Source organism: Cottoperca gobio, chromosome 17 (assembly GCF_900634415.1).
Source record: "Cottoperca gobio chromosome 17, fCotGob3.1, whole genome shotgun sequence".
NCBI classification, from domain to species: Eukaryota; Metazoa; Chordata; class Actinopteri; order Perciformes; family Bovichtidae; genus Cottoperca; species Cottoperca gobio.
This window is the reverse complement of record NC_041371.1, coordinates 865,587-888,086: the sequence shown is the minus strand read 5'-3', so window position 1 is coordinate 888,086 and position 22,500 is coordinate 865,587. Positions and strand designations below refer to the sequence as shown.

Sequence of the window (22,500 nt, the reverse complement as noted above, 5' to 3'; positions counted from 1 at the left end):
GGCGTTATGTAATGTAGCTGTGGAGAGTTTACATCTACACACACAGTTACAAACTCTGATGTTCTCATGTTTCCTCTCTCACACAAGATTATGATGTTGTTATTGTTACAGATGTTATTGCCTGTAGTGTTTAAATGACTTGTTGCATCTCTGAATCCCACAGGACCTGAACGCACCAGATCTTTTTACTCAGTTTCGTTCATGACATGTATGTTTTGGTTAATATGAAATAAAAGTTTACTTATTTTTATAATTCTGATTTTTGCCAACAGCATATGATTTTCTCCATATCCTTCTTAAGTCAAAAACAAGTCAATCAGAGAGCATGCTGGGAAACTACAGCAACACAAAGGTCCTTTAAATCCTTCAAACTGCACATTTCATGACTTTCATTTGTACGTTCTTTCATTTCACCACTCGACAGACACAAAACATGTCTCCTTTTTGAAATCGTATCATCTGATCTGAGGCCGCATGTTTTGGACACCTGGGTGAAGAGAGGGGCGGAGCTGTCGACTGATCACCATCTGGTGGTGAGTTGGATCAAGGGGTGGGGGAAGACTCTGGACAGACCTGGTAAACCCAAACGGGTAGTGCGGCTGAAATGGGAACGTCTGGAGGAAGCCCCTGTCCTGGGGATCTTTAACTCACACCTCCGGCGGAGCTTTTCAGCCATCCCTGTGGAGGTTGGGGGCATTGAACCTGAGTGGGCGATGTTCAAAACCTCTATTGCTGAAGCTGCGGTGATGAGCTGTGGTCTCACGGTCTTAGGTGCCTCAAGGGGCGGTAACCCTCGAACACCGTGGTGGACCCCGGTGGTCAGGGAAGCCGTCCGACTGAAGAAGGAGTCCTTCCAGGTTATGTTATCCGGGAGGACTCCGGAAACAGTTGCAGGGTATCGAAGGACTAGAAGGGCGGCAGCTTCTGCCGTGTCAGAGGCAAAGCAGCGGGTGTGGGAGAAGTTCGGAGAAGCTATGGAGAAGGACTTTCGGTCGGCACCAAGGTGCTTCTGGAAAACCATCCGGCACCTCAGGAGGGGGAAGCGAGGAACCATCCAAGCTGTGTACAGCAAGGGTGGGACCCTGCTGACTTCAACTGAGAAGGTTATCGGCCGGTGGAAGGAGCACTTTGAGGAACTCCTGAATACGACTAACACGCCCTCTATGGTTGAGGCAGAGCTGGAAGCTGATGGGGGATCATCGTCAATTTCCCAACTCTTTACTCTTGCAAGGGTCCTGGAGGGGGCCTGGGAGTACGGCCATGTGTTTTGTGGATCTGGAGAAGGCGTATCACCGGGTCCCCCGGGTGATACTGTGGGAGGTGCTGCGGGAATATGGGCCATCCAATCCCTGTACGCCCAAAGCGAGAGTTGTGTCCGGATACTCGGCAGTAAGTCGGACTCGTTTCCCGTGAATGTTGGCCTCTGACAGGGCTGCGCTTTATCACCAATCCTGTTCATGATTTTCACGGATAGGATATCGAGGCGTAGTCGTGGAGGAGAGGGGTTGCAGTTCGGTGACCTGAGGATCTCATCGCTGCTCTTTGCAGATGATGTGGTCCTTATGGCATCATCGGTCTGTGACCTTCAACAGTCACTGGATCGGTTCGCAGCCGAGTGTGAAGCGGTTGGGATGAGGATCAGCACCTCCAAATCTGAGGCCATGGCTCTCAGCAGGAAACCGGTGGATTGACTACTCCGGGTAGGGAATGAGCCATTACCCCAAATGAAGGAGTTCAAGTACCTCGGGGTCTTGTTCGCGAGTGAGGGGACGATGGAGCGAGAGATTGGCCGGAGAATCGGAGCAGCGGGGGGGTACTACAGTCACTTTACCGCACCGTTGTGACGAAAACAGAGCTGAGCCAGAAGGCAAAGCTCTCAATATACCGGTCGATCTTCGTTCCTACCCTCACTTATGGTCATGAAGGCTGGGTCATGACCGAAAGAACGAGATCACAGGTACAAGCGGCCGAAATGTGTTTTCTCAGAGAGGGTGAGAAGCTCAGCCATCCGTGAGAGACTCGGAGTAGAGCCGCTGCTCCTTTACGTTGAAAGGAGCCAGTTGAGGTGGTTCGGGCATCTAGTGAGGAGCCACCTGGGCGCCTCCCTAGGGAGGTGTTCCAGGCACGTCCAGCTGGGAGGAGACCCCGGGGAAGACCCAGGACTCGGTGGAGAGATTATATCTCCTCACTGGCCTGGGAACGCCTCAGGATCCCTGACCCTGATATAAGCTGCACATTTGTTTCACTTGTTGAAAAGAAAACTTTAAAGTAGCTCAGGGATAGTGAGAGTCACAGTCAGGGTGAGTCTTTTTTAATATTTATTTATAACCTTTATTTAACCAGGATAAGTCTCATTGAGATTATAAATCTCTTTTTCAAGAGCGTCCTGGTCGGGACCGGCAGCAGCACAGTTACAGACATTAAACAGTCTCAACATTAATGAAAACAGTTACAGACCCAGCGGTCTGCTTCAGTGTCTTTAAGAGTTGCTTTAAGTCTGTTACAGAGACCGGCTCTCTGAGCTTCAGCTCATTCTGCAGCTGCTTCCAGGCAGCCGGAGCAGCGTAACTAAACGTCCTGTTCCCAAGTTCTGTACGGACTTCTGGGACCGTTAGAAGAAACAAGTCCTCGGAGAGAAGCCGATACGGTCCACTACATTTCCTACTCATGTAGATCCTTAGGTATTGTGGAAGAGTACCCAGAATAGTTTTATAAATAAGGATGTGCAGTGTTTCAGTCTACGGGAGGTCAGGGAAGACCATCCAACACGAGCATATAAGGTGCAGTGGTGCGTCAGGTTTGAGGTTATGAGTCTCAGTGCCCCGTGGTCGACGGTATCCAGAGAGCTGAGGCTCTGACACGATGCATTCATATAAACAACATCTCCATCGTCCAGCACAGAGACGTTGCAGAGACTCATCTCTTTCTGGCCTCCAAAGAAAGACACGACTTCTAAAGTAAAAACCTCATTTTATTCTTAATTTTCTTTAAAGTTCTAAAATGTGAGGTTTAGAAGAAAGAGAATCGTCAATGAGAATAACAAGATATTTATACTGAGACACAGATTCAGTCTCAGAACCCTGTGAAGTGGTGACAGGAGGGAGGTTCAAGTGTTTGGTTTTTGCTTTCGAGATCATCATGAGCTTCGTCTTTCCAGCATTTAGAACAAGTTTCAAATCACACAAGTTACATTGTACAATGTTAAAAGCAGTGTGGAGCTGACAAAGAGCCTGATGTGGGGAGGACGCAGAGCAGGACATTACATTTAAAACATTGTGATTAAGATTATATAAATGATGAATAACAATGGTCTCTCACTATCCCTGAGCTACTTTAATGTTTAAGTGCTGTCTGCTCAGAACATTTCTCACGTCTTAATTCTGTCGTATAAACATATTATACATGTTTAAAATGAAAGTTTTAAGATTATAATTAGAACTCATCAAGTTCAGGAACAAACAATGTGTCTGCTGCGCCATCTAGTGGCCAATTACATCAAAACCATTATGTATTTAAATAACTCATTTAATGACTTCTGAAGACACAAATTATTATCTGCATCAAAATATATTTCATCTTCATATTCACAAAAAATATAATAATAGAGCACAGAAATAAATAAATGACATTCAGGACAAAGTGAAATGGATTAACTGTTCAAATGTTTTTATGACTTAATGCTGCTAAAAAAATGACATTTTTGAAGAATGAAGAAAGATTTTATGTTAAACTCCATGAAGTTTAAAGATCCAACATCATGAGACTGAAAACATTCAGTTCAAGAGAGAAATACATGAAGTGAACCTAAGAGAAGGAACCAGCGTGGAGGGGACCTAAGAGAAGGGCCCGGTGTGGAGGGGACCTAAGAGAAGGAACCAGCGTGGAGGGGACCTAAGAGAAGGGCCCGGTGTGGAGGGGACCTAAGAGAAGGGCCCGGTGTGGAGGGGACCTAAGAGAAGGGCCCGGTGTGGAGGACCTAAGAGAAGGAACCAGCGTGGAGGGGACCTAAGAGAAGGGCCCGGTGTGGAGGGGACCTAAGAGAAGGGCCCGGTGTGGAGGGGACCTAAGAGAAGGGCCCGGTGTGGAGGGGACCTAAGAGAAGGAACCAGCGTGGAGGGGACCTAAGAGAAGGGCCCGGTGTGGAGGGGACCTAAGAGAAGGGCCCGGTGTGGAGGGGACCTAAGAGAAGGAACCAGCGTGGAGGGGACCTAAGAGAAGGAACCAGCGTGGAGGGGACCTAAGAGAAGGGCCCGGTGTGGAGGGGACCTAAGAGAAGGGCCCGGTGTGGAGGGGACCTAAGAGAAGGAACCAGCGTGGAGGGGACCTAAGAGAAGGGCCCGGTGTGGAGGGGACCTAAGAGAAGGGCCCGGTGTGGAGGGGACCTAAGAGAAGGAACCAGCGTGGAGGGGACCTAAGAGAAGGGCCCGGTGTGGAGGGGACCTAAGAGAAGGGCCCGGTGTGGAGGGGACCTAAGAGAAGGAACCAGCGTGGAGGGGACCTAAGAGAAGGGCCCGGTGTGGAGGGGACCTAAGAGAAGGGCCCGGTGTGGAGGGGACCTAAGAGAAGGGCCCGGTGTGGAGGGGACCTAAGAGAAGGAACCAGCGTGGAGGGGACCTAAGAGAAGGAACCAGCGTGGAGGGGACCTAAGAGAAGGGCCCGGTGTGGAGGGGACCTAAGAGAAGGAACCAGCGTGGAGGGGACCTAAGAGAAGGGCCCGGTGTGGAGGGGACCTAAGAGAAGGGCCCGGTGTGGAGGACCTAAGAGAAGGGCCCGGTGTGGAGGGGACCTAAGAGAAGGGCCCGGTGTGGAGGGGACCTAAGAGAAGGGCCCGGTGTGGAGGGGACCTAAGAGAAGGGCCCGGTGTGGAGGGGACCTAAGAGAAGGGCCCGGTGTGGAGGGGACCTAAGAGAAGGAACCAGCGTGGAGGGGACCTAAGAGAAGGGCCCGGTGTGGAGGGGACCTAAGAGAAGGGCCCGGTGTGGAGGGGACCTAAGAGAAGGAACCAGCGTGGAGGGGACCTAAGAGAAGGGCCCGGTGTGGAGGGGACCTAAGAGAAGGGCCCGGTGTGGAGGGGACCTAAGAGAAGGAACCAGCGTGGAGGGGACCTAAGAGAAGGGCCCGGTGTGGAGGGGACCTAAGAGAAGGAACCAGCGTGGAGGGGACCTAAGAGAAGGGCCCGGTGTGGAGGGGACCTAAGAGAAGGGCCCGGTGTGGAGAGGACCTAAGAGAAGGAACCAGCGTGGAGAGGACCTAAGAGAAGGGCCCGGTGTGGAGGGGACCTAAGAGAAGGGCCCGGTGTGGAGGACCTAAGAGAAGGGCCCGGTGTGGAGGACCTAAGAGAAGGGCCCGGTGTGGAGGACCTAAGAGAAGGGCCCGGTGTGGAGGACCTAAGAGAAGGGCCCGGTGTGGAGAGGACCTAAGAGAAGGGCCCGGTGTGGAGGACCTAAGAGAAGGGCCCGGTGTGGAGAGGACCTAAGAGAAGGGCCCGGTGTGGAGGACCTAAGAGAAGGGCCCGGTGTGGAGAGGACCTAAGAGAACGGCCCGGCAGCGGGCTCGGGGATGTTGGTGGCGTGCATGTCGCGCGTCATGTTGGACTTCTCTTTGAGTTTGGCCTGCAGCAGCGTGTGCTCCACGACGCCGATCCTCACGTCCATCTGAACGATCTCCTGCTTCAACTTAGTCAAACTCTGCTTGATCTTCACCACCGGAGCTGAAGGACGAATGCAGACAGACGGTTAGTACCAGATACACACAGTTCAGTTCTTAGACAGACATCCATCAGTATCACCTCCATCAGACATGCTGCTGCCTTTCTCCTCCATCTCCTGCTTCACCTTCTCCAGCTCCTCGCTGATCTGAAACACACAGAGAAGCTCACAAAGTGTCTGCAGGTGATAATTCAGAGCATCTCTGTAAACACTGAGACAGATGTGTAATTTGTGAGATTGGGCTCTATAAATACATTTGATTTGATGATTAACAGTTCAGCTGAATAGTGTTGTGTGTGTTTGTCATCTTGTTTTCCTCTTCCTTTTAAACATGTAAAATATGTTTCTATGACAGAAGAGGAGGAAACACAAAGACAGAGAGTTTGATCAGCTGCTGAAGCGTCTTCTGTTCTCTAACATCTCCCTCCACATGGACTCCACTGGAGAGTGATATGAAGACGTGTGATGCGTTCACTGACCTCTGCCAGGACTCGGGTCCTCTCAGTGACTCCTCCACTGGCCTGCTGGTAGCGCTCCTTCGCCTGGTGGAGAACACAGGTCTGTTAGCAGCTTTCTGTTTCTTCCTTAAACATCAAATCATTCATATTTCCAAAAGTGTGAGCACATGTGAAAGAGGTGAAGCCGCAGCTTGAAGTCTACATGAGGACAGAACTCCATATTTTGGGGGTTCACCTGGCTGAGTTTGGCCTGCGCGCTGCGGTACTCCTGGATCAGATGCTCCAGCTGGTTGTTGATGTATTTCTCTCTGCTGCTCACCTTCTCCAGAGTCTTACCGATGTCCTCCTGCAGTTTGTCCAGGTAGCTCTGCAGAGACACGAGAGGACACAGCAGGACGCCGTGAAGAAGACACGCAGCTGGACATTATAAAGGATGCGTTCAGTGACTTCTTTCTACGTGTACATTTGTGCTGTAATCCAGAAGACACGTGTTGTTCAACAGCAGCTGCTTGTGAGCGATTATTACCTGGAAGAGACTGAAGTGATTCTTTCTGTGGTGATTGACAGGAGTGGAACATAATGCAGAGCTGATATAAAAACACTCAATTCAGCAGCAAATACGCAGTATTTACATCCGTTACTGCAGTAAATCCTTCATTTTACTTCATTATGTAAATATAATCAAGAAAATTATTACAAGTTGTGGCAGTGGGGTGTGGTTAGGGCGCCGGCTGCTGGGGAGAGACAGGAGTGTCCCAGCTGGAGGCCAGACAGTTGAACGGAATCAGGTAATCAGTCACATAATAAATGCACGGTGATGGCCTGGTTCTGGTCTCTTGCAGTAGGCTGGGTTCGAGACTAGACGGAGACGCTTCTGCAGCCACGACGCAGAGCAGCCTGGAGAGCAGCGGACAGCAGAGCGACCGACAGGAGAGCGACCTGTCAGCTGTGCCTGTGTATAAACCATACCTGTGTGTGTGTGTGTGACACTACACCTCCTCTCTCGCATAACTATCCCTGACTGTGGACAAGAGGGTCCACACAAGTATAAAGACGTCGCAGGCTGTGACTGTACATGATGTCATCACATTATTATGACTCGTGCTTTAATGTAGAAGCAGATTTCACTGTTTGTTGAGCTGCAGCTCATTTTGAAATATTAACTAATAATTATTTACATTCTGGATTCATCTGAAGATTATTTTCTACATGAATACTTTGATTGTTCAGTTTGTAAAAATTGTGAAAAAAAATTGTAGTCCAAACCTCAAAATTAATAATTATTATACATTAGTATTATTAGCATTATTAATATTATCACTAATACATTAATATTAACATTACTAATACATGCACATTATTAATATTATTACTAATACATGAACACAATGTTCACATTTCTCTTCTTGAAAAGAACATATTTAATAAGAGAATGCCTCATTTGCATAATTAGACTTTAAATGTCAGAAAACGTGTAATACAAAATATAATTGTGTTAATGTCAGTGATGAACTGGGGAAGTTTCTCGCTGATATCTATGAGTTAATTTTTTTATTCTGTTCACCTTCATGCAGGAGTTCATTAGAGCTCGTCTTCACTGAACACATGAATACTTGCTGCAGTGTGTCGATGTGTTTCACAGAAGAAGTACTGCAGTATCTGGAAGGTGGAGCTCAATATTAAAGAGTGCACAAGTTAGTGGATGCAGATTGTCAGTCATTAAAATAAGAAGCAGCAGGTGGAGCCCCACACACACACACACACACACACACACACACACACAGACAGACAGACAGACAGACAGACAGACAGACAGACACACACACAGCTCCTACTGTTGAAGCAGGTCAGTGAACGCACCGTGGCCTCTTTGAGTGAGGACTTGATCCCGTCTCTGTGTTGATGCATCTGCTCCACGTGGATCCTCCAATCCTGCAACACACAGACCAGAGAGCATGCTGGGAAACTACAGCAACACAAAGGTCCTTTAAATCCTTCAAACTGCACATTTCATGACTTTCATTTGTACGTTCTTTCATTTCCCCACTCGACAGACACAAAACATGTCTCCTTTTTGAAATCGTATCATCTGATCTGAGGCCGCATGTTTTGGACACCTGGGTGAAGAGAGGGGCGGAGCTGTCGACTGATCACGACAGACACAAAACATGTCTCCTTATTACTGTAGTGATAATATTGATCTGCAGTAATACAGTAGTTTCATATTCACAGCTGATCTATAAGACAACATCTGATCACCACGTGCTGCTACTTTGCTCAGTTATTGTCTCAGGTCAGCTTCACATTGTCTCCGTCAGCTTTGTTTGATACCCTGGAATGAAGACAAGAAGAAAAGACTTGATGTTTGTTTATTCATCATGTGAAGCTGCACTTTGTTCTCACATCAGTAAAGTTCAATGACTTCATGTACACGTTCACTTTGAGCACAATGTCAGCATGTGAAAGACAAGAATGAATCCTCTGCTGATGGATTATGATCAGGATAAGTACACTTCTATAAGTCCTCATAACAACAACAACACATCAATGTGCTTCTAGACGTCTTTCTAACAGAACAAAGTGTCCAGGATGAAGCTGCTGCTTCCTCTCTGAACACATGCAGTGGAAGAGAAACAAGATAGAAATACATCAACACAAATATTCATCAAACATTGAGTGGACATGTTGATGCAGAGACAGCAACATGATGAGCAGTGAGAGCCTCCATGGCTCCACAGACAGAGGGAGCAGCTCCACCTAAACAAAGTCCCACATTACACAACCACTGATGACGTCAAGCACCGCCCACAATGTTTGAGTGACAGCTGAACAAACGCCACAACAATCAGCCGTCGGCACAAACACGGAGACGAAATACGTTTCAGAGTTTAAACACAGAGCTGAAGCCGCTTCCCTTAAATCACACGTTCACATTCATTTTAAAAGAAGAAGTCTTTTTAGTCTTAACATGTTTAATACAAACCCCACCCAGGATGAGGGTCATGTTCAACTTCACTGTTAACATCACAAGAACATTGTGTTCAAAGTAAATGTGATCTGTGATCAACATTCACAGGAAACTATCTGCTCACACTTCATCCTGGTGTCACACAAACCTCCTGCACTTATATTGGGATTATTATTCAGGTTCATTGTACAGCTGATCATCTGGAATATAATATGAAACATAGAACATGTCACTTAGTCCGGGGGGGTTAGTTTACTCACTGAGAGAAGAAGACTCCCTGAAGGAGAACCAGAGATTTACTTCTGTCTACTTGAGTTTACAGAACTCAGCAGTGGCTCCAGGAGAACAATATAAAGTAACTCCAGCGTAGAGCGGCTGAGAGAATGTGTGGTGGACTCTGTGCAGGAGAGTCATGGTGTCAGAGACGCTGTAGAAGGACAGAACACCTGCTCTGTGATCCAGGTACACTCCGAGTCTGGAGGACACAGGACCTGAGACGGGAGTTCGGACTTTGTTGTGATAAAATATATAACGGTCATCGTCACAACGTAACATCCAGGATTTATCATTGTGTCCAAATAAACATTCAACCCCCCCCCCTGCTCTGCTGATGTTCTTGTATGCGACTGCTACATAAACTCCCCCGCTCCGCTCCACCTCCCAGTAACTACGTCCAGTCAGACTCTCTCTACTCAGCACCTGAGGACACCATGTGAATCTGTCTGTGTGATGAGAATAAGACTGTTGTTGACTCATTACTGTCACTTTTCTGCCCCCCTCAGATAATAACAGCTGTGTGTGTGCTGTGTTTGGATCCAGTGTGATGTCACGTGAATACTTTAAGAATCCAGCTCTGGTCTTGGGCTCTGCTGACAGTAAAACATCCACTTCAGTCCCAGTCTGTGAGATGTTTGTCCACTTCTCTCTCAGAACGTCCTGGAGTTCATCTGTGACTTGTGACACAGCCGCTGTCACTTCCTCAAAGTATCTGAGAGGGATGTTGATGCTGGAGGAGAGTGTAGACTCACTGAGTGGGGACAGTGAGGGGTAGTTGTGTAGAAACTGGTTGTGGTCCTCTGTGTGTGCGAGCTGCTTCAGATCAGCGTCTTTCCTCTTCAGCTCAGTGATCTCCTGCTCCAGCTTCTCCTGAAGCTCTTTGACTCGACTCACTTCACTTTCCTGCTGCGATCTGAGCTGCTGCTTCACATCAGAGCTTCTTTTCTGCATGAGACGGATCAGCTGAGTGAACATCTTCTCACTGTCCTCCACTGCTCTGTCAGCAGAGCGATTGATGACCTCCACCTCCTGCTGAAGCAGCTTCACATCTTTCTCTCCGTCCTGGATTCTCTGCTGGATGTTTAGTCGACTCCCCTCGAGCTCTCTCTGCCTCTCAGTCCTTTCTGCTGCAGCTGAGACTGTGTCGTGGCCTTTATGTTCCTCCACAGAGCAGAGATAACAGATACACTGCTGATCAGTACGGCAGAACATCTTCATCACCTCATCGTGACGAGAGCACATGTTCTCCTGGAGCTTCTGGGAGGGTTCCACCAGCTTGTGTTTCTTTAATGGAGCCACATCATAATGAGTCTGGAGGTGTTTCTCACAGTAAGAGGCCACACACTGCACACAAGACTTGAAGGCTTTCAGTTTTCTCCCAGTGCAGACATCACATCCCACATCTTCAGGTCCAGCATAGCAGTGATCAGCAGGAGCAGCTTGGAGTCCAGTGTTCTTCAGCTCCTCCACTAACTCTGCTAACATGGTGCTCTTCAGCAGGACAGGCCTCGGTGTGAAGGTCTGCCTGCACTGAGGGCAGCTGTAGATATACTTCGGGTCCTCTCCATCCCAGTGGGTTTGAATACAGTTCTTGCAGTAGCTGTGTCCACAGGGAGTCGTCACCGGATCCTTCAGTAGATCCAGACAGATGGAACAAGAGAAGGTTTCGCGGTCCAGCTGAACTCCTTTCTGCGCCATTTCTCCTTCACTGCCAGATACTGTGTGAGTCTCACTTCCTGAGAAGTGTAGAGTATAAAGGTCCTCCACATGATAGGAAGAGGAAGGGGGGGGGGAGCAGGGTGTGACAGATACTGTGTGAGTCTCACTTCCTGAGAAGTGAAACTATTGTAAGATGAGATCTTAACAGGTGATCAAGCTTTTCTACGTTCCAGGACGAGGAGCAGCACTGAACTTGTTATAACCTTGAAATGATAAGATATACAACAAAATGAAGGTGTGTACACTAAAGACACAACCAAACATATAGTTTGAGATACTGTGAGAAACGTAATAAAGACATAAACTAAATTAAAAGATGTAATAGCAATTTAAATGTGTACTGTTTAAATAATGTCCAAATAACATTACAAGTGATGATCTGCCCATTTCTCACTCTATGCATGATTGCACAACTTTACAAGTTCCCTTATCAAGCCAGGGTCAACTGCCGTTTCATCTTATAACGGGGGTGTCATTGTAAGACAGGACACAGACGGTCCTCTCATCAAATTAACATACTGATTACCTCACTGAGAAAGAATGTTGAGTGTGCCACTTCCTTTAGTGTTTACATAACTGTTATAAAAGAAGCGAAGTCAGGATGCTATGTTGCTCCGAGAAGCAAATGTCTCTGCATATATACCCACAGATCAGAGGCCTGGGTTCTTCAGATGGGAGGGAATGACCTTACAAACATCATAAGGAAGTAATCTAACAGAGAGATCGTCTTTGGTTTGTTGCTTGTTTACAGTAAATAACAGATGTGCTGATCGATCACCTGTTGACTGTTGTGTTATTGTTGTATAGCTCATCAGCCGTTTGTCCCCTGCTGTGTGTATCACTCAGTCACTAGAGTCAAGGGACCAAGTGTGTATAACATCTCTGTGTGTTCTCTTCCTCTTTGCACTCTCCTGCAGACTACACTGTGTTCTGTAGGACTCTGTCTCTATCACCATTTATTTGACTTTATATACATCTCTCAAGATTGAGACTATTTTGGCATATACTGACATTTGAAAACTTATTAATTGATTAAATCTAGAACACACTTGGCAATTAAATATATTTTTTAAGAGCATTTCTATTTTAATAGCTTGTTTTAATTTTCTCTTAAAAGTCTCAAGTTCATCAGGGAGAAGCTCACCAATCATTCAGTCTGAACATTCTCACTGGTCATTTCTGTGTTTTAACAGTGAAGAGTGGAAACATTATGCAGCACAATGTCTGTAGAATGACACCAGTAACAGTGCAGAAACACAGGAAATGAGACTTATAGCCTGATCACATCCTGTGAGTACAACACTGATTTTTTGGCAGCTTTACATATAGAAATACATTAAAACTGATCCTGCATCAGGTCCAGAATGAAGCCGGCGCAGAGAACAGATACAGGCTCAGGTGAGTGTGTACCTTGTTGTCTGTCCTGATGGTGACTTTGAGTTGTGGCAGGACTCTCTCCACCTCCAGGTTCCACTCTGCTGCATCAACCGTCGACTGCAGAATCTCGTCTGGTTTGGACGGTTCTGCATCCTGTCAGACAACAAACAACACAACCTGTTTCATCACAAAGTGTTGCAGAATTCAAATGTACGAGTCTTTGAACGCATCATAATTACAGGTGAACTTACAGTGCGAGTGGTTCGTAACTTCAGAGCCTCCAGGTCCATCACGTTCTCCTCCTCATCAGGCTCCTCCTGAGATTACACACGCAACACATGTTAAATTAACTTTACTCAGCAGCTTTCATAACAACAAGCAGCAAGCTTTAAAGAAGGCAGTGAAGACTTTATCAGGTTTACGTATACAGCTGAAATCTGGGACACCTACGATCATCTCTTCCTCTACTTTGCTGAGTGTGAGCTCTGCGTCGTCCTCGATCACACACTCTTCTTCTGTGGTTTCTGTTGGGTAGTTTGGTCTGGAAGTCAACATGACAAGACATGAGAATAATCAGCTTCTAGATATAAAGGACATCGGTAGTGCACGTTCACTGTCCAGGATGCAGATACTCTGCATGCCCCTGCTGCCTTCACTGTGTGACCCTGTAGATTAAAGGTTCCCTGTGGCGCCGTTTGTCTCCGAGTGGGTGCACAAGGATGCGGTAATCATGGGTAAATATATGCAGCCATGCAACAGCAAAGACGGGGAAGAAGACTGTTGGCTAGTAAACACGTAACAAATGCTAGATAAAAAAAACAAAAAAAAACAGACAACTGATTTCAGATCATGTTGTGCTACATCAGGGGTTAGGGTTAGATGTTTGCTTCTGTACAAATCTTTGCTTCAAAATAACACTTCTCCTCATTCACAGTGGAAAATAAATATTAAGAAAACCAAAACTTCTGATCCAAAATGAAATCAACAGAAAAGCTTCCACTTCCACTTTCCAACACAACATCATTTCTGTCACATGTTGTGTTTGTACTATGTTGTTTATCCTGTACACACGACATCTATTACAGTCTGTCCGTCCTGGGAGAGGGATCCCTCCTCAGTCTCTCTGAGGTTTCTAACATGTTTCCTCTTTAATTATGGGGGTTCTTTTAGGAAGTTTTTCCTTGTGCGATGCGAGGGTCTAAGGACAGAGGGTCTAAGGACAGAGGGTCTAAGGACAGAGGGTGTAAGGACAGAGGGTGTAAGGACAGAGGGTCTGAGGACAGAGGGTCTAAGGACAGAGGGTGTAAGGACAGAGGGTCTAAGGACAGAGGGTCTAAGGACAGAGGGTCTAAGGACAGAGGGTCTGGGGACAGAGGGTCTGAGGACAGAGGGTCTAAGGACAGAGGGTCTGAGGACAGAGGGTCTGAGGACAGAGGGTCTAAGGACAGAGGGTCTAAGGACAGAGGGTCTAAGGACAGAGGGTGTTGTATCCTGTACAGTCAGTAAACACTGAGACAAATGTATAAGTTGTGATATTGGGCTGTATAAATACATTTGATTTGATGTGTGCCACATTCCTGCTGCTAACATAAGAGTTAAATAAGGCTCTTCACCTTCACCGGCTGCTCTCTGTAAAGTAAATGACTCTTCTACTCTGCTGCAGCCGCAACATTCAAGAAATGATCAGAGCGCACATTTTAAACGCCAATATCGCAGATGATCTCGATTAATATTTGATCACTTGTGCAGCTCTACGAAGGAGTAAGACGGGAGAGAGTTGATTTAGAGGAGAGTAGAGCAGAAACGTTTACCTTCTGAAGCAGAACCCCTTCCTCTTCAGAGCCTCTTCGGCCAGCCGGTCCAACACGACGCAGACGTATTCGCCTGAACCCGCTTTCAGTTTGGTGGGCGGGAAGTCGACCTTAACACCCTGACAGACAAAGTGATGAGTCGAATGAGCCCCCGAGACTCTCACATCTCAGAGCTCTAGCTGCCTAACAGCCAGGAGGAGTCTGAGTCCACCGAGTTTGAGGTCAGGATCAAAAGCACTCTGAAATATTTTATTCACTATTCATCCGTCAAGTGTTTCATCAAGGATACATTTGAGTCTTTGGAATCTTTTTATTGTGAGCATGGAAGTGAAACCAAGTGGAAGCTGTCAGAAGGTCTTTAGAATATGTAACCACTACATGTACAGGTTGCGTAGGGAAACATTTGAAAGCACTTTCAAGATAAATTGTTAATTACAAAATGAAATCTGCAACTATATACTATAATAGACTATCACAATAAAAGTTGGTTTATTAGTTCCAGAAAAACTAAACTAAAAAAAGAGACGAAAGCACAACATTCAAATCTAATCTCGAGCACCTCAACACACTTTATCTGACGGCACTCAAACCTTATAGCCTTGACTCCTAATAGCGATGCAGACACTCCGAGTCACAACACACTGATCTGAGGGTGAGCGTCACTTACGAAAGCCCTGAGCTCCGCCAGGATGTTGGACACCGTGGCGTTGGGTTCGTCGTACTCCTGAGGCTCTGTGAACGGCCTCCCAGCCTCGTTGATGAGCCACGCCGCGATGATGGTGAACATGTAGAACTGCTCGCCCGGATTGACCGTCAGATACGGACTGGAGACAAAGTAATGTCTGATGGGGGGGCGGGGGGACAGAAGGGAGATCATAAAGAAACTGAATTTTTGCATCGAGGGGTCTTCCTGTGGTCTGGCTTGCGTTTCTGTTTCTCCTTCCGTGAGGTGCTTTGGAACATTGTTTCGAAAACATAAATAAAGGTTATTATTATTATTATTATTATTATTATTATTATTATTATTATCATATTAATAGTTTACTAATGGTCAACATATTGCACCAGCTCAACCTAAAGGGACACTATTGTGGAAATAAGTTTTTCTCTACATCTATACTTACTTTAGATTTGATATTGTACATACATATCAATGATCCTTACCTGCTTACACCTTGCATTGTGCACATTACTGGTCATTTTTAGTTTTTATATTTACATGCATACTTCCTACTTTGCACTACAACTGCTGCACAGCAAATTCCCTCAGGTTAATTAAAGTCCTATCTTATCCTAAAATGTTCAACCAACCAACCAATTTGTGTGGTGTAAAATGATATTAAAAAAGTATTTAATTATTTGACTTATTTATTATATCAAAATGAGAAAGAACATTGTTTTTGTTGTTTTAATAAAGTGTTATAATACCTAAGCACTGTGAAAATGGTTTGCAAATGTATGTGTATGTGATGTGAAGTGCTTTAATTCTGAATCTCACATCATTTAATATGTAGAGTAAAAACTCATCTGTATTAATAAAGTATTTATCTATCTATCTATAATATTCATACCTGCTTCATGCTAAAACCACAGCTGTGGACATTGTGGAATCATTTTATCTCATTAAGTAACAACTGCTGGATTAAAACAGAACAGCTTTAGTTACGAACATTTGGAGGAATTAGCATCAATTGGACATTAGCTTTAGTGATTCCCATGTGGTACTGTGCAGTCGCTTCTCACCTGGACAGATTTTTCATGTTGTGTTTGGCCAGAACTTCCTCCTCATAATTCAGCACCTTCAACTTCTCCAGCAGACACTCCATCACTACGAACACCTGATGAGCTGCTCCGGGACCGCGGTCGTCTTCATCTCCTCGTCTACCGTCATCCGCCATTATCCGTCTTTTATTTCTACCCGGTGCCACTCATACAGCGAACTGTTCAAATAACACGCGGCCAAAACAATTACCTGGACTTATTTAGTCAACTAGCATGTGCTAGCCTGCTAGCTGTGAGCCGGGTTTGTTTGGCTTCCTCTCTGTTGTCAGGCAACCGAGAGCTAACGCTAGCTGGCTAGGTAGCTAACGTTAGCTGCTAGCGAAAACATGGTTAAAACTTAGATTCCTGACTCGACGTTTCATCAAAGTCAGAGTCTGTATTGTTTTGAAGAATATCTACGGATCAGAAACTAAGAATGCGACTAAACCTTCGAAATTGCAGCACTTAAAGCATCTAACGCAACTAGCTGTTAGCACTGTTAGCTATATTCTATGCACCAGCGTCAACGGCTTCCGGTGCAACCTTCGGAATAAAAGTCTTCCGGTGGTTGCTTTGCTGTCAAAGCTTTCAAATTAAAAGCTCATCAACGATTTAATAGAAGAAGCCATAAAAAGTGAAATTATTTGGAAATTCCCCATCCCCATCCCCATTGTTGTGCTACTTTATACTTTAAGAGGGAAATATTCACACCACTATATGTATCGATCTAACACCTATAATTACTTAAGTTTAAAGATTAAGATTTTACCCACAACACACTTTATGAAACATAATAAATTGTTCTCGACTGAACAACTACATATAAAGTGTTTAGAATATGCTCTCGCTCAACTATCTTATATCCTGCTCACGTCATTGCACCTTATCTAATAAACTAATAATATAATAGAAATACTGCATGATGACTACTTTTATTTGGTTCTTCTCGATAATATTATTAATGTTATTTTACAGAAATAAGTAGGATTTCACTTGTAATAGAGCGTCTTTATATTACATCACTACTACATAAATAAAGAGCTCTGGATGCTTTATAATAATAAATAACTTGCTGATCACAGTAAGATAAGTGTTCTCTTTATGTCTGTTAGTATTGATAGATGCTCATAGTGCTGGGCGAAAGAATATAGGCCGAGCTTATTTTGCTATAGAAACAATGTAGGAAAATATATATACATTTGACATTATATATGATTTTGACAATATACATATATCTTTGTCACTCTCTTCTCTCTTCAACCTCAGCACAACCTTGTTTCTTCAGTGCAGCATTATACACACAGTCTCTATACACAGTGTATGTGTGTGTGTTTGTGAGTGTGAATAATTCATATCTCCACCCCCCCTGTGGTGCAGCAGGCAGAGGAGGGAGGGTGTGTGTGTTTAATCTGCATGCTGCTCCCTGCCTGTCTGTGAGCACACAGGTGGAGCTCCCTGGTGGCTGCGTTTGATTGACAGGCCTGCTGACGGCCTGCTGCATCGTCAGCGAGCCGCATCTCTGCTTCACTCACAGACTCCAGCACGGAGAGATGTAAACACAACATGGAGCTGTGGGGGAGATGCAAACATGTTTAAAGGAATATTCACCTTCTCAGAGTCGTTGTTCTCCAACAAGGTTTTGAAACACTATATATATATATATGAAAGGTGTGACGTGGGATGAATGGTAACATTAATGTATTAGTGGTAGCTGTTTATGTGTTTATCTATTTGTTTTACACGTTCTTTCTCTTGTATTGCTCTTTTGGTTTGTGCTTATTTCCTAACATGGGTTTTGCTTTTTTAGCTACCTCGCTCATTCATGTGTAAACTATATATCATTTTAATCGCACATACTTTTACAACCGTCATAAGTTGTTATTGTAAGAAAGAAAATAGAAAATAAGATTGTATTTTTGTACCAATTTAAACCAACAATTACCTGCCATAATAATATTCTATAAAAAAATAACAAATATATAAAACACAAGTATAAATGTGAATCTAAGACATAAAACAGAAAATAGTTCAGAAGCCAAAGACATAAAATATAAGATATATTAAAATTAAATACTATGGCAGACTACAGTCGTGATACAATGAATACATTGTAACATACATTTATTAATTATATCCCTACTGTACACTAGTCTACCACAGTACATATATATATATATATATATATATATATATATATATATATAGAGAGAGAGAGAGAGAGAGAGAGAGAGAGAGAGAGAGAGAGAGAGAGAGAGAGGGATGTAAACAGGTAGCGACATCAAGTAAAAATAAGTCTTATTTGTACTAATCGCCGCAGACTACAGGATGTGTAGGTAACTAGCTTGTTGGCTAACATCCAACATGTCCATCAGTTACAATCAGAACGTGGTTAGCCTAGCTTAGCATAAAGACTGAAAGCAGGGGGGACAGCTAGCCTGTCAGCACCTCTAAAGCTCCACGATTAACATGTTGCACCTTGTTTGTTTAATATAAAACATTTACACAGAGTTTGGTTTTAGAGGAGAATTCTTTATCATGTATAATATAATATATAATATTCTTTATTATATCGATCAGCTGCAGTACAACCAGGTAACGGGCAGATCAAGATCAAAACTACATAAATTAAGACAAATGTTTAAAAAATCTGAATGAATATTGGAAGATTTATATTTATTTGAGTCGTTCCTGAGATTCCGACAGACTTTGTCAAAGTTGTCGAAAGAAAATGGACAAATATGTTTCACACCTGCCTTTCACATGAATTCATTGCCAAAATGTTTTTTATATCTCTCATTGTGGCAGTGGGGTGTGGTTAGGGCGCCGGTTGCTGGGGAGAGACAGGAGTGTCCCAGCTGGAGGCCAGACAGTTGAACGGAATCAGGTAATCAGTCACATAATAAATGCATGGTGATGGCCTGGTTCTGTTCTCTTGCAGTAGGCTGGGTTCCAGAGGAGACGAGGACCGCCTTCAGCCACGACGCAGCGCAGCCTGGAGAGCAGCGGATAGCAGAGCGACGGACAGGAGAGCTGTGCCTGTAATAGAAAGCTTACCTGTGTGCCAATAAAGCTGTGTGTGTGACACTACACCTCCTCTCTGTCCTCCTTATCCCTGACTGTGGACAAGAGTCTCCACAACTGGCGCCTGAACAGGGACATGACGGAGGAGGTAGCTGCGCAGAGCCCGCTAGGGCTGATCCTCCAGCGTCTGGCGGCCATGCACGAGGGCACCGCTGCCCTTCAGCAACAGCAGAGCCAGACGCTTGTAGACCTGGCGGCATACCAGAAGGCGGACCGAGACCTCCTGCAGGGAATGCTCCGGTCATCGGCAGTCGGGAGGCGGGCCAGCCCAGCTCCCTCGGGTCGCAGTGCAGAAGATGACGGCGGAGGACGACCCGGAGGCCTTCCTGGACATTTTCATGGGCACGGCAGAGGCGTGCGGGTAACCACAGGAGGAGTGGGGGCTACGACTGCTCCCCCTGCTTTCCGGGGAAGCCCAGCAGGCCGCCCATAGCCTGCCCGCGGCCTCGAGATACGACTACGACCAATTCCGGAGGGCGATCCTGGACCGTTCGCCTTCGCCCAGCAGCTCCTCGACTCGGCTAGACGATGGCTCCAGCCGGGAGTCAACTCCGTTGAGGACATCGTCGCGCAGGTGGCCCTGGAGCAATTCATCGCCGGACTCCCACTCTCCTCGGCAAACTGGATCCAGTGTCACCGTCCGGCCAGCCTTGAAGCCGCCGTCAGACTCGCAGAGGACCACCTCTCCCTTCCCCGGCGGAGCCTGGGGGCCGAAGCCCGGGGGCCGAAGCCCGGGCCATCTCTCCTCCACAGCTCCGGCCCGTTCCAGCCCCGAGGAGGTTCCGGCCTGCCGTGGGGGCTGCTGGCCCTGGCACTACACCATCCTCAGTCTCGAGATGAGACCCTCCGTCACGCTTTCGAGCAAGTAGTGTGTGTGGATGGTTCCCCACTACACCCGAACGCCGCACTGACACACCCCCACTTCTCGGTGATTAGGGACAGACTATACCGTGTTAGCCGTGACACACAGACAGGAGACTTAAATACCCAGTTGTTGGTTCCGAAAAGCCGCCGGGAAACGGTTTTCCAGGAGGCTCATCATAATCCCATGTCCGGTCATCTAGGGCATGACAAATCACTCAACCGGATCATGGCCCGATTTTATTGGCCTGGCATTTGCGTGGACGTGAAGCGGTGTATAACAGAGGGTCAAGACTCAGGCAATTTGCACCGGGAGATAAAGTACTTGTATTGCTCCCTACCTCTAGCTCCAAATTACTCGCCAAGTGGCAAGAGCCCTTTGTGGTCACCCGGTAGGTGGAGGACGTCGATTACGAGGTGGTGCGGTCGGACAGGGGGAGGCGACACAAATTTACCACCTCAATCTCTTAAAAGATTGGAGAGAGGTGGCCTCTGTCTGTCTGGCTACTACGGTGATGGAGAAAGATGAGCTGGGACCGGAGATATTAAAAACGGTAAAATCAGCCCCACAAACAGTTTCATTGCAAAGTAGGTTTGCACACAAACAAATATAAGATGTTTCTGTTTCTGACCCACATTCACATGCTTGCCGCAGCGGCCCAGGGTTCGAAACAGACCTGCTGCTATTTGCTGCATGTCATTCCCCTTCTCTCTGTCCGATCTTAAACTGCACTATCATTTAAGGCGTAAAAAGCCCACATTTTTATCCAGGCACTCTCTTCTCATTAACTCGTAATATCATCAATCTTTATCTTTAAATAGAACATTATATTCAGTCTTATATGTGTGCGTCAAAGAATCTTCAGGACAAAGATCCACTGCAGCCTTGCACTTCGCCGGTTTTACATTTATTGTCCACTTGATGGCGCAGTAGAGCATATGAAGCACCATGAAGCTTCGGCCCATGTGCAAACCAAGAAGGAGAAGAAGAGAAGAAGAAGAAGAAGAAGAAGAAGAAGAAGAAGAAAGAAGAAGAAGAGAAAGAAGATGAGATGAGAAGAAGAAGAAGAAGAGAAGGAAGAGAATGAGAGAGAAGAAGAAGAAGAAAGAGAAGAGAAGAAGAAGATGAGAAGAATAAGAAGAGCTCAGAAGAGCATAAGAAGAGAGCCTAAGAAAGAACTGATGGAAGCCTGGCGCCTCCCCGCCGCATCCGCCTGCCGCCTCGCTTCTCCGGGGTCCGCCGCCGCTGCCTCCTCCGCTTCTCGGCCGCCTCCTCGGCATTCGCCTCCCCTCGCCTCCTGCTCAGCTTCCTCGGCCGCCTCCTTTCGCCTCCTCCTCCTCCTCGCCGCCTCCGCCTCTTCTTCCCCGCTCCTCCGCCTCCTCTCTCCTCCTCTCCGCCGCTCCGCCTCCTCCGCCCTCCGCCTCCTCTTCCTCCTCCCCTCCTCCGCTTCTCCTCCCGCCGCTTCTCCTCTTCTTCTTCCTCCTCCTCTGCCTCCTCCTCCGCTTCGTCCTCCTCCGCTTCCTTCTCCTCCCCCTCCCTTCGCCTTCTCCCTTCTTCGTCGTCCTCCTCCTCCCGTCTCCTCCTCCTCTTCTTCCTCCTCCTCCTCCGTCTCCTCCTCCTCCTCCTCCTCTCCTCCTCCGCCCTTTCCGCCGCCTGCTCCTCTCCTCCTCCTCCTCCTCCTCCGCCTCCTTCTCCGTCCCGCTCCGGCGCCTTCTCCTCCGCCTGCTCCTCCTCCGCCTCCTCTTCCTCCTACTCCTCCTCCACCTGCTCCTCTTCCTCCTCCTCTTCTTCCTCCCGCCTCCTTCTCCTCCTCCTGCTCTCCGCCTCCTCCTCCTCGTCCTCCTCCTCCGCCCGCCTCCGCCTCCTTCTCCTCCTTCTTCTTCCTCCTCCGCCTCCTCCTCCTCCTCTTCTTCCTCCTCCTCTTCCTCCTCCTCCTCTCCTCCTCCTCCCTCCTCCTCTTCTTCCTCCTCCTCCTCCCCTCCTCTTCCGCTCCGCTTCTCCCTCCTTCTCCTCCTCCTCTCTTCCGCCTCCTCCCCTCCTCCGCTTCGCCTCCCCTCCTCCTCCTCCTCTTCTTCCTCCTCCTTCGCTCTTCCTTCTCCTCCTCCCTCCTCCTCCCCCTCGGCCTCCTCCTCCTCCTCCTCCTCTCCTCCTCCTCCGTCCTCCTCCTCCTCCGCTCCTCCTCCTTCCTCCTCTCCTCATCCTCCTCCTGCCTCCGCTTCCTCAGCGCCTTCGTCCTGTCCGCCTTTTTTTTCGCTCCCCTGAAATGTCTGAATGGAGCTGTGGATCAGCAGTGGAATCACCTGAGGCCGTTTCTCTTCAACAGACTGTGCTCAGCTGATGCAGAACAAACAGATGGAGCTGAATGCAATCCCTCCGGAGTGGTGTTTCCATCTCTTCCTCTCTGTGTGAAATAAATCTAAACGATGGTTTCTGGCGTTTCTACGCTGAAGAGCAGCACAGCTGTCACGTGGCTCAGAAT

At 46.9% G+C, this 22,500-nt stretch overlaps 2 protein-coding genes across 18 annotated transcripts; both read right to left on the bottom strand.

The window, feature by feature from the left end:
• Window positions 1-3,507: 3,507 nt before the first annotated feature.
• ift57 (intraflagellar transport 57 homolog (Chlamydomonas)) lies at window positions 3,508-16,609 on the bottom strand. 17 transcript variants are annotated; one of them, XR_003833791.1, is made up of 13 exons: window positions 16,061-16,609; window positions 14,985-15,159; window positions 14,318-14,436; window positions 12,957-13,047; window positions 12,758-12,823; window positions 12,540-12,659; window positions 8,027-8,098; window positions 6,402-6,533; window positions 6,188-6,250; window positions 5,789-5,855; window positions 5,529-5,710; window positions 5,388-5,472; window positions 3,508-5,221 (listed from the first exon to the last, which is right to left on the bottom strand). XR_003833791.1 is itself a non-coding variant. In XM_029452674.1 (12 exons), the coding sequence occupies exons 1-11, from the start codon at window positions 16,213-16,215 to the stop codon at window positions 5,529-5,531; spliced, it is 1,242 nt and encodes a 413-aa protein (XP_029308534.1). In that variant the 5' UTR covers window positions 16,216-16,609; the 3' UTR covers window positions 3,508-5,134; window positions 5,500-5,528. The 17 variants fall into 17 exon arrangements, 3 of the variants coding, with proteins under 3 accessions (XP_029308534.1, XP_029308532.1, XP_029308531.1); XR_003833781.1 differs by having other exon boundaries at window positions 3,508-3,891; window positions 3,950-5,710; XR_003833784.1 differs by having other exon boundaries at window positions 3,508-3,833; window positions 3,950-5,710.
• Window positions 8,339-11,143, bottom strand: LOC115021933 (tripartite motif-containing protein 16-like). Its single transcript, XM_029452670.1, has 2 exons — window positions 9,395-11,143; window positions 8,339-8,498 (listed from the first exon to the last, which is right to left on the bottom strand). Exon 1 carries the CDS (start codon window positions 11,106-11,108, stop codon window positions 9,441-9,443), a length of 1,668 nt encoding a protein of 555 aa, XP_029308530.1. The 5' UTR covers window positions 11,109-11,143; the 3' UTR covers window positions 8,339-8,498; window positions 9,395-9,440.
• Window positions 16,610-22,500: the final 5,891 nt, after the last annotated feature.

What these genes read in the sequence shown, in the direction of transcription:
- ift57 (XM_029452671.1), bottom strand. Translation starts at nt 16,215, where the DNA reads ATGGCGGATGACGGTAGACGAGGAGATGAAGACGACCGCGGTCCCGGA. An exon ending in AGTTACGAACCACTCGCACT is followed by an intron (nt 12,660 to 12,757) that starts GTAAGTTCACCT and finishes GTTGTCTGACAG; the next exon opens with GATGCAGAACCGTCCAAACC. An exon ending in CCATCAGGACAGACAACAAG is followed by an intron (nt 8,099 to 12,539) that starts GTACACACTCAC and finishes TGTGTGTTGCAG; the next exon opens with GATTGGAGGATCCACGTGGA.
- LOC115021933 (XM_029452670.1), bottom strand. Translation starts at nt 11,108, where the DNA reads ATGGCGCAGAAAGGAGTTCAGCTGGACCGCGAAACCTTCTCTTGTTCC.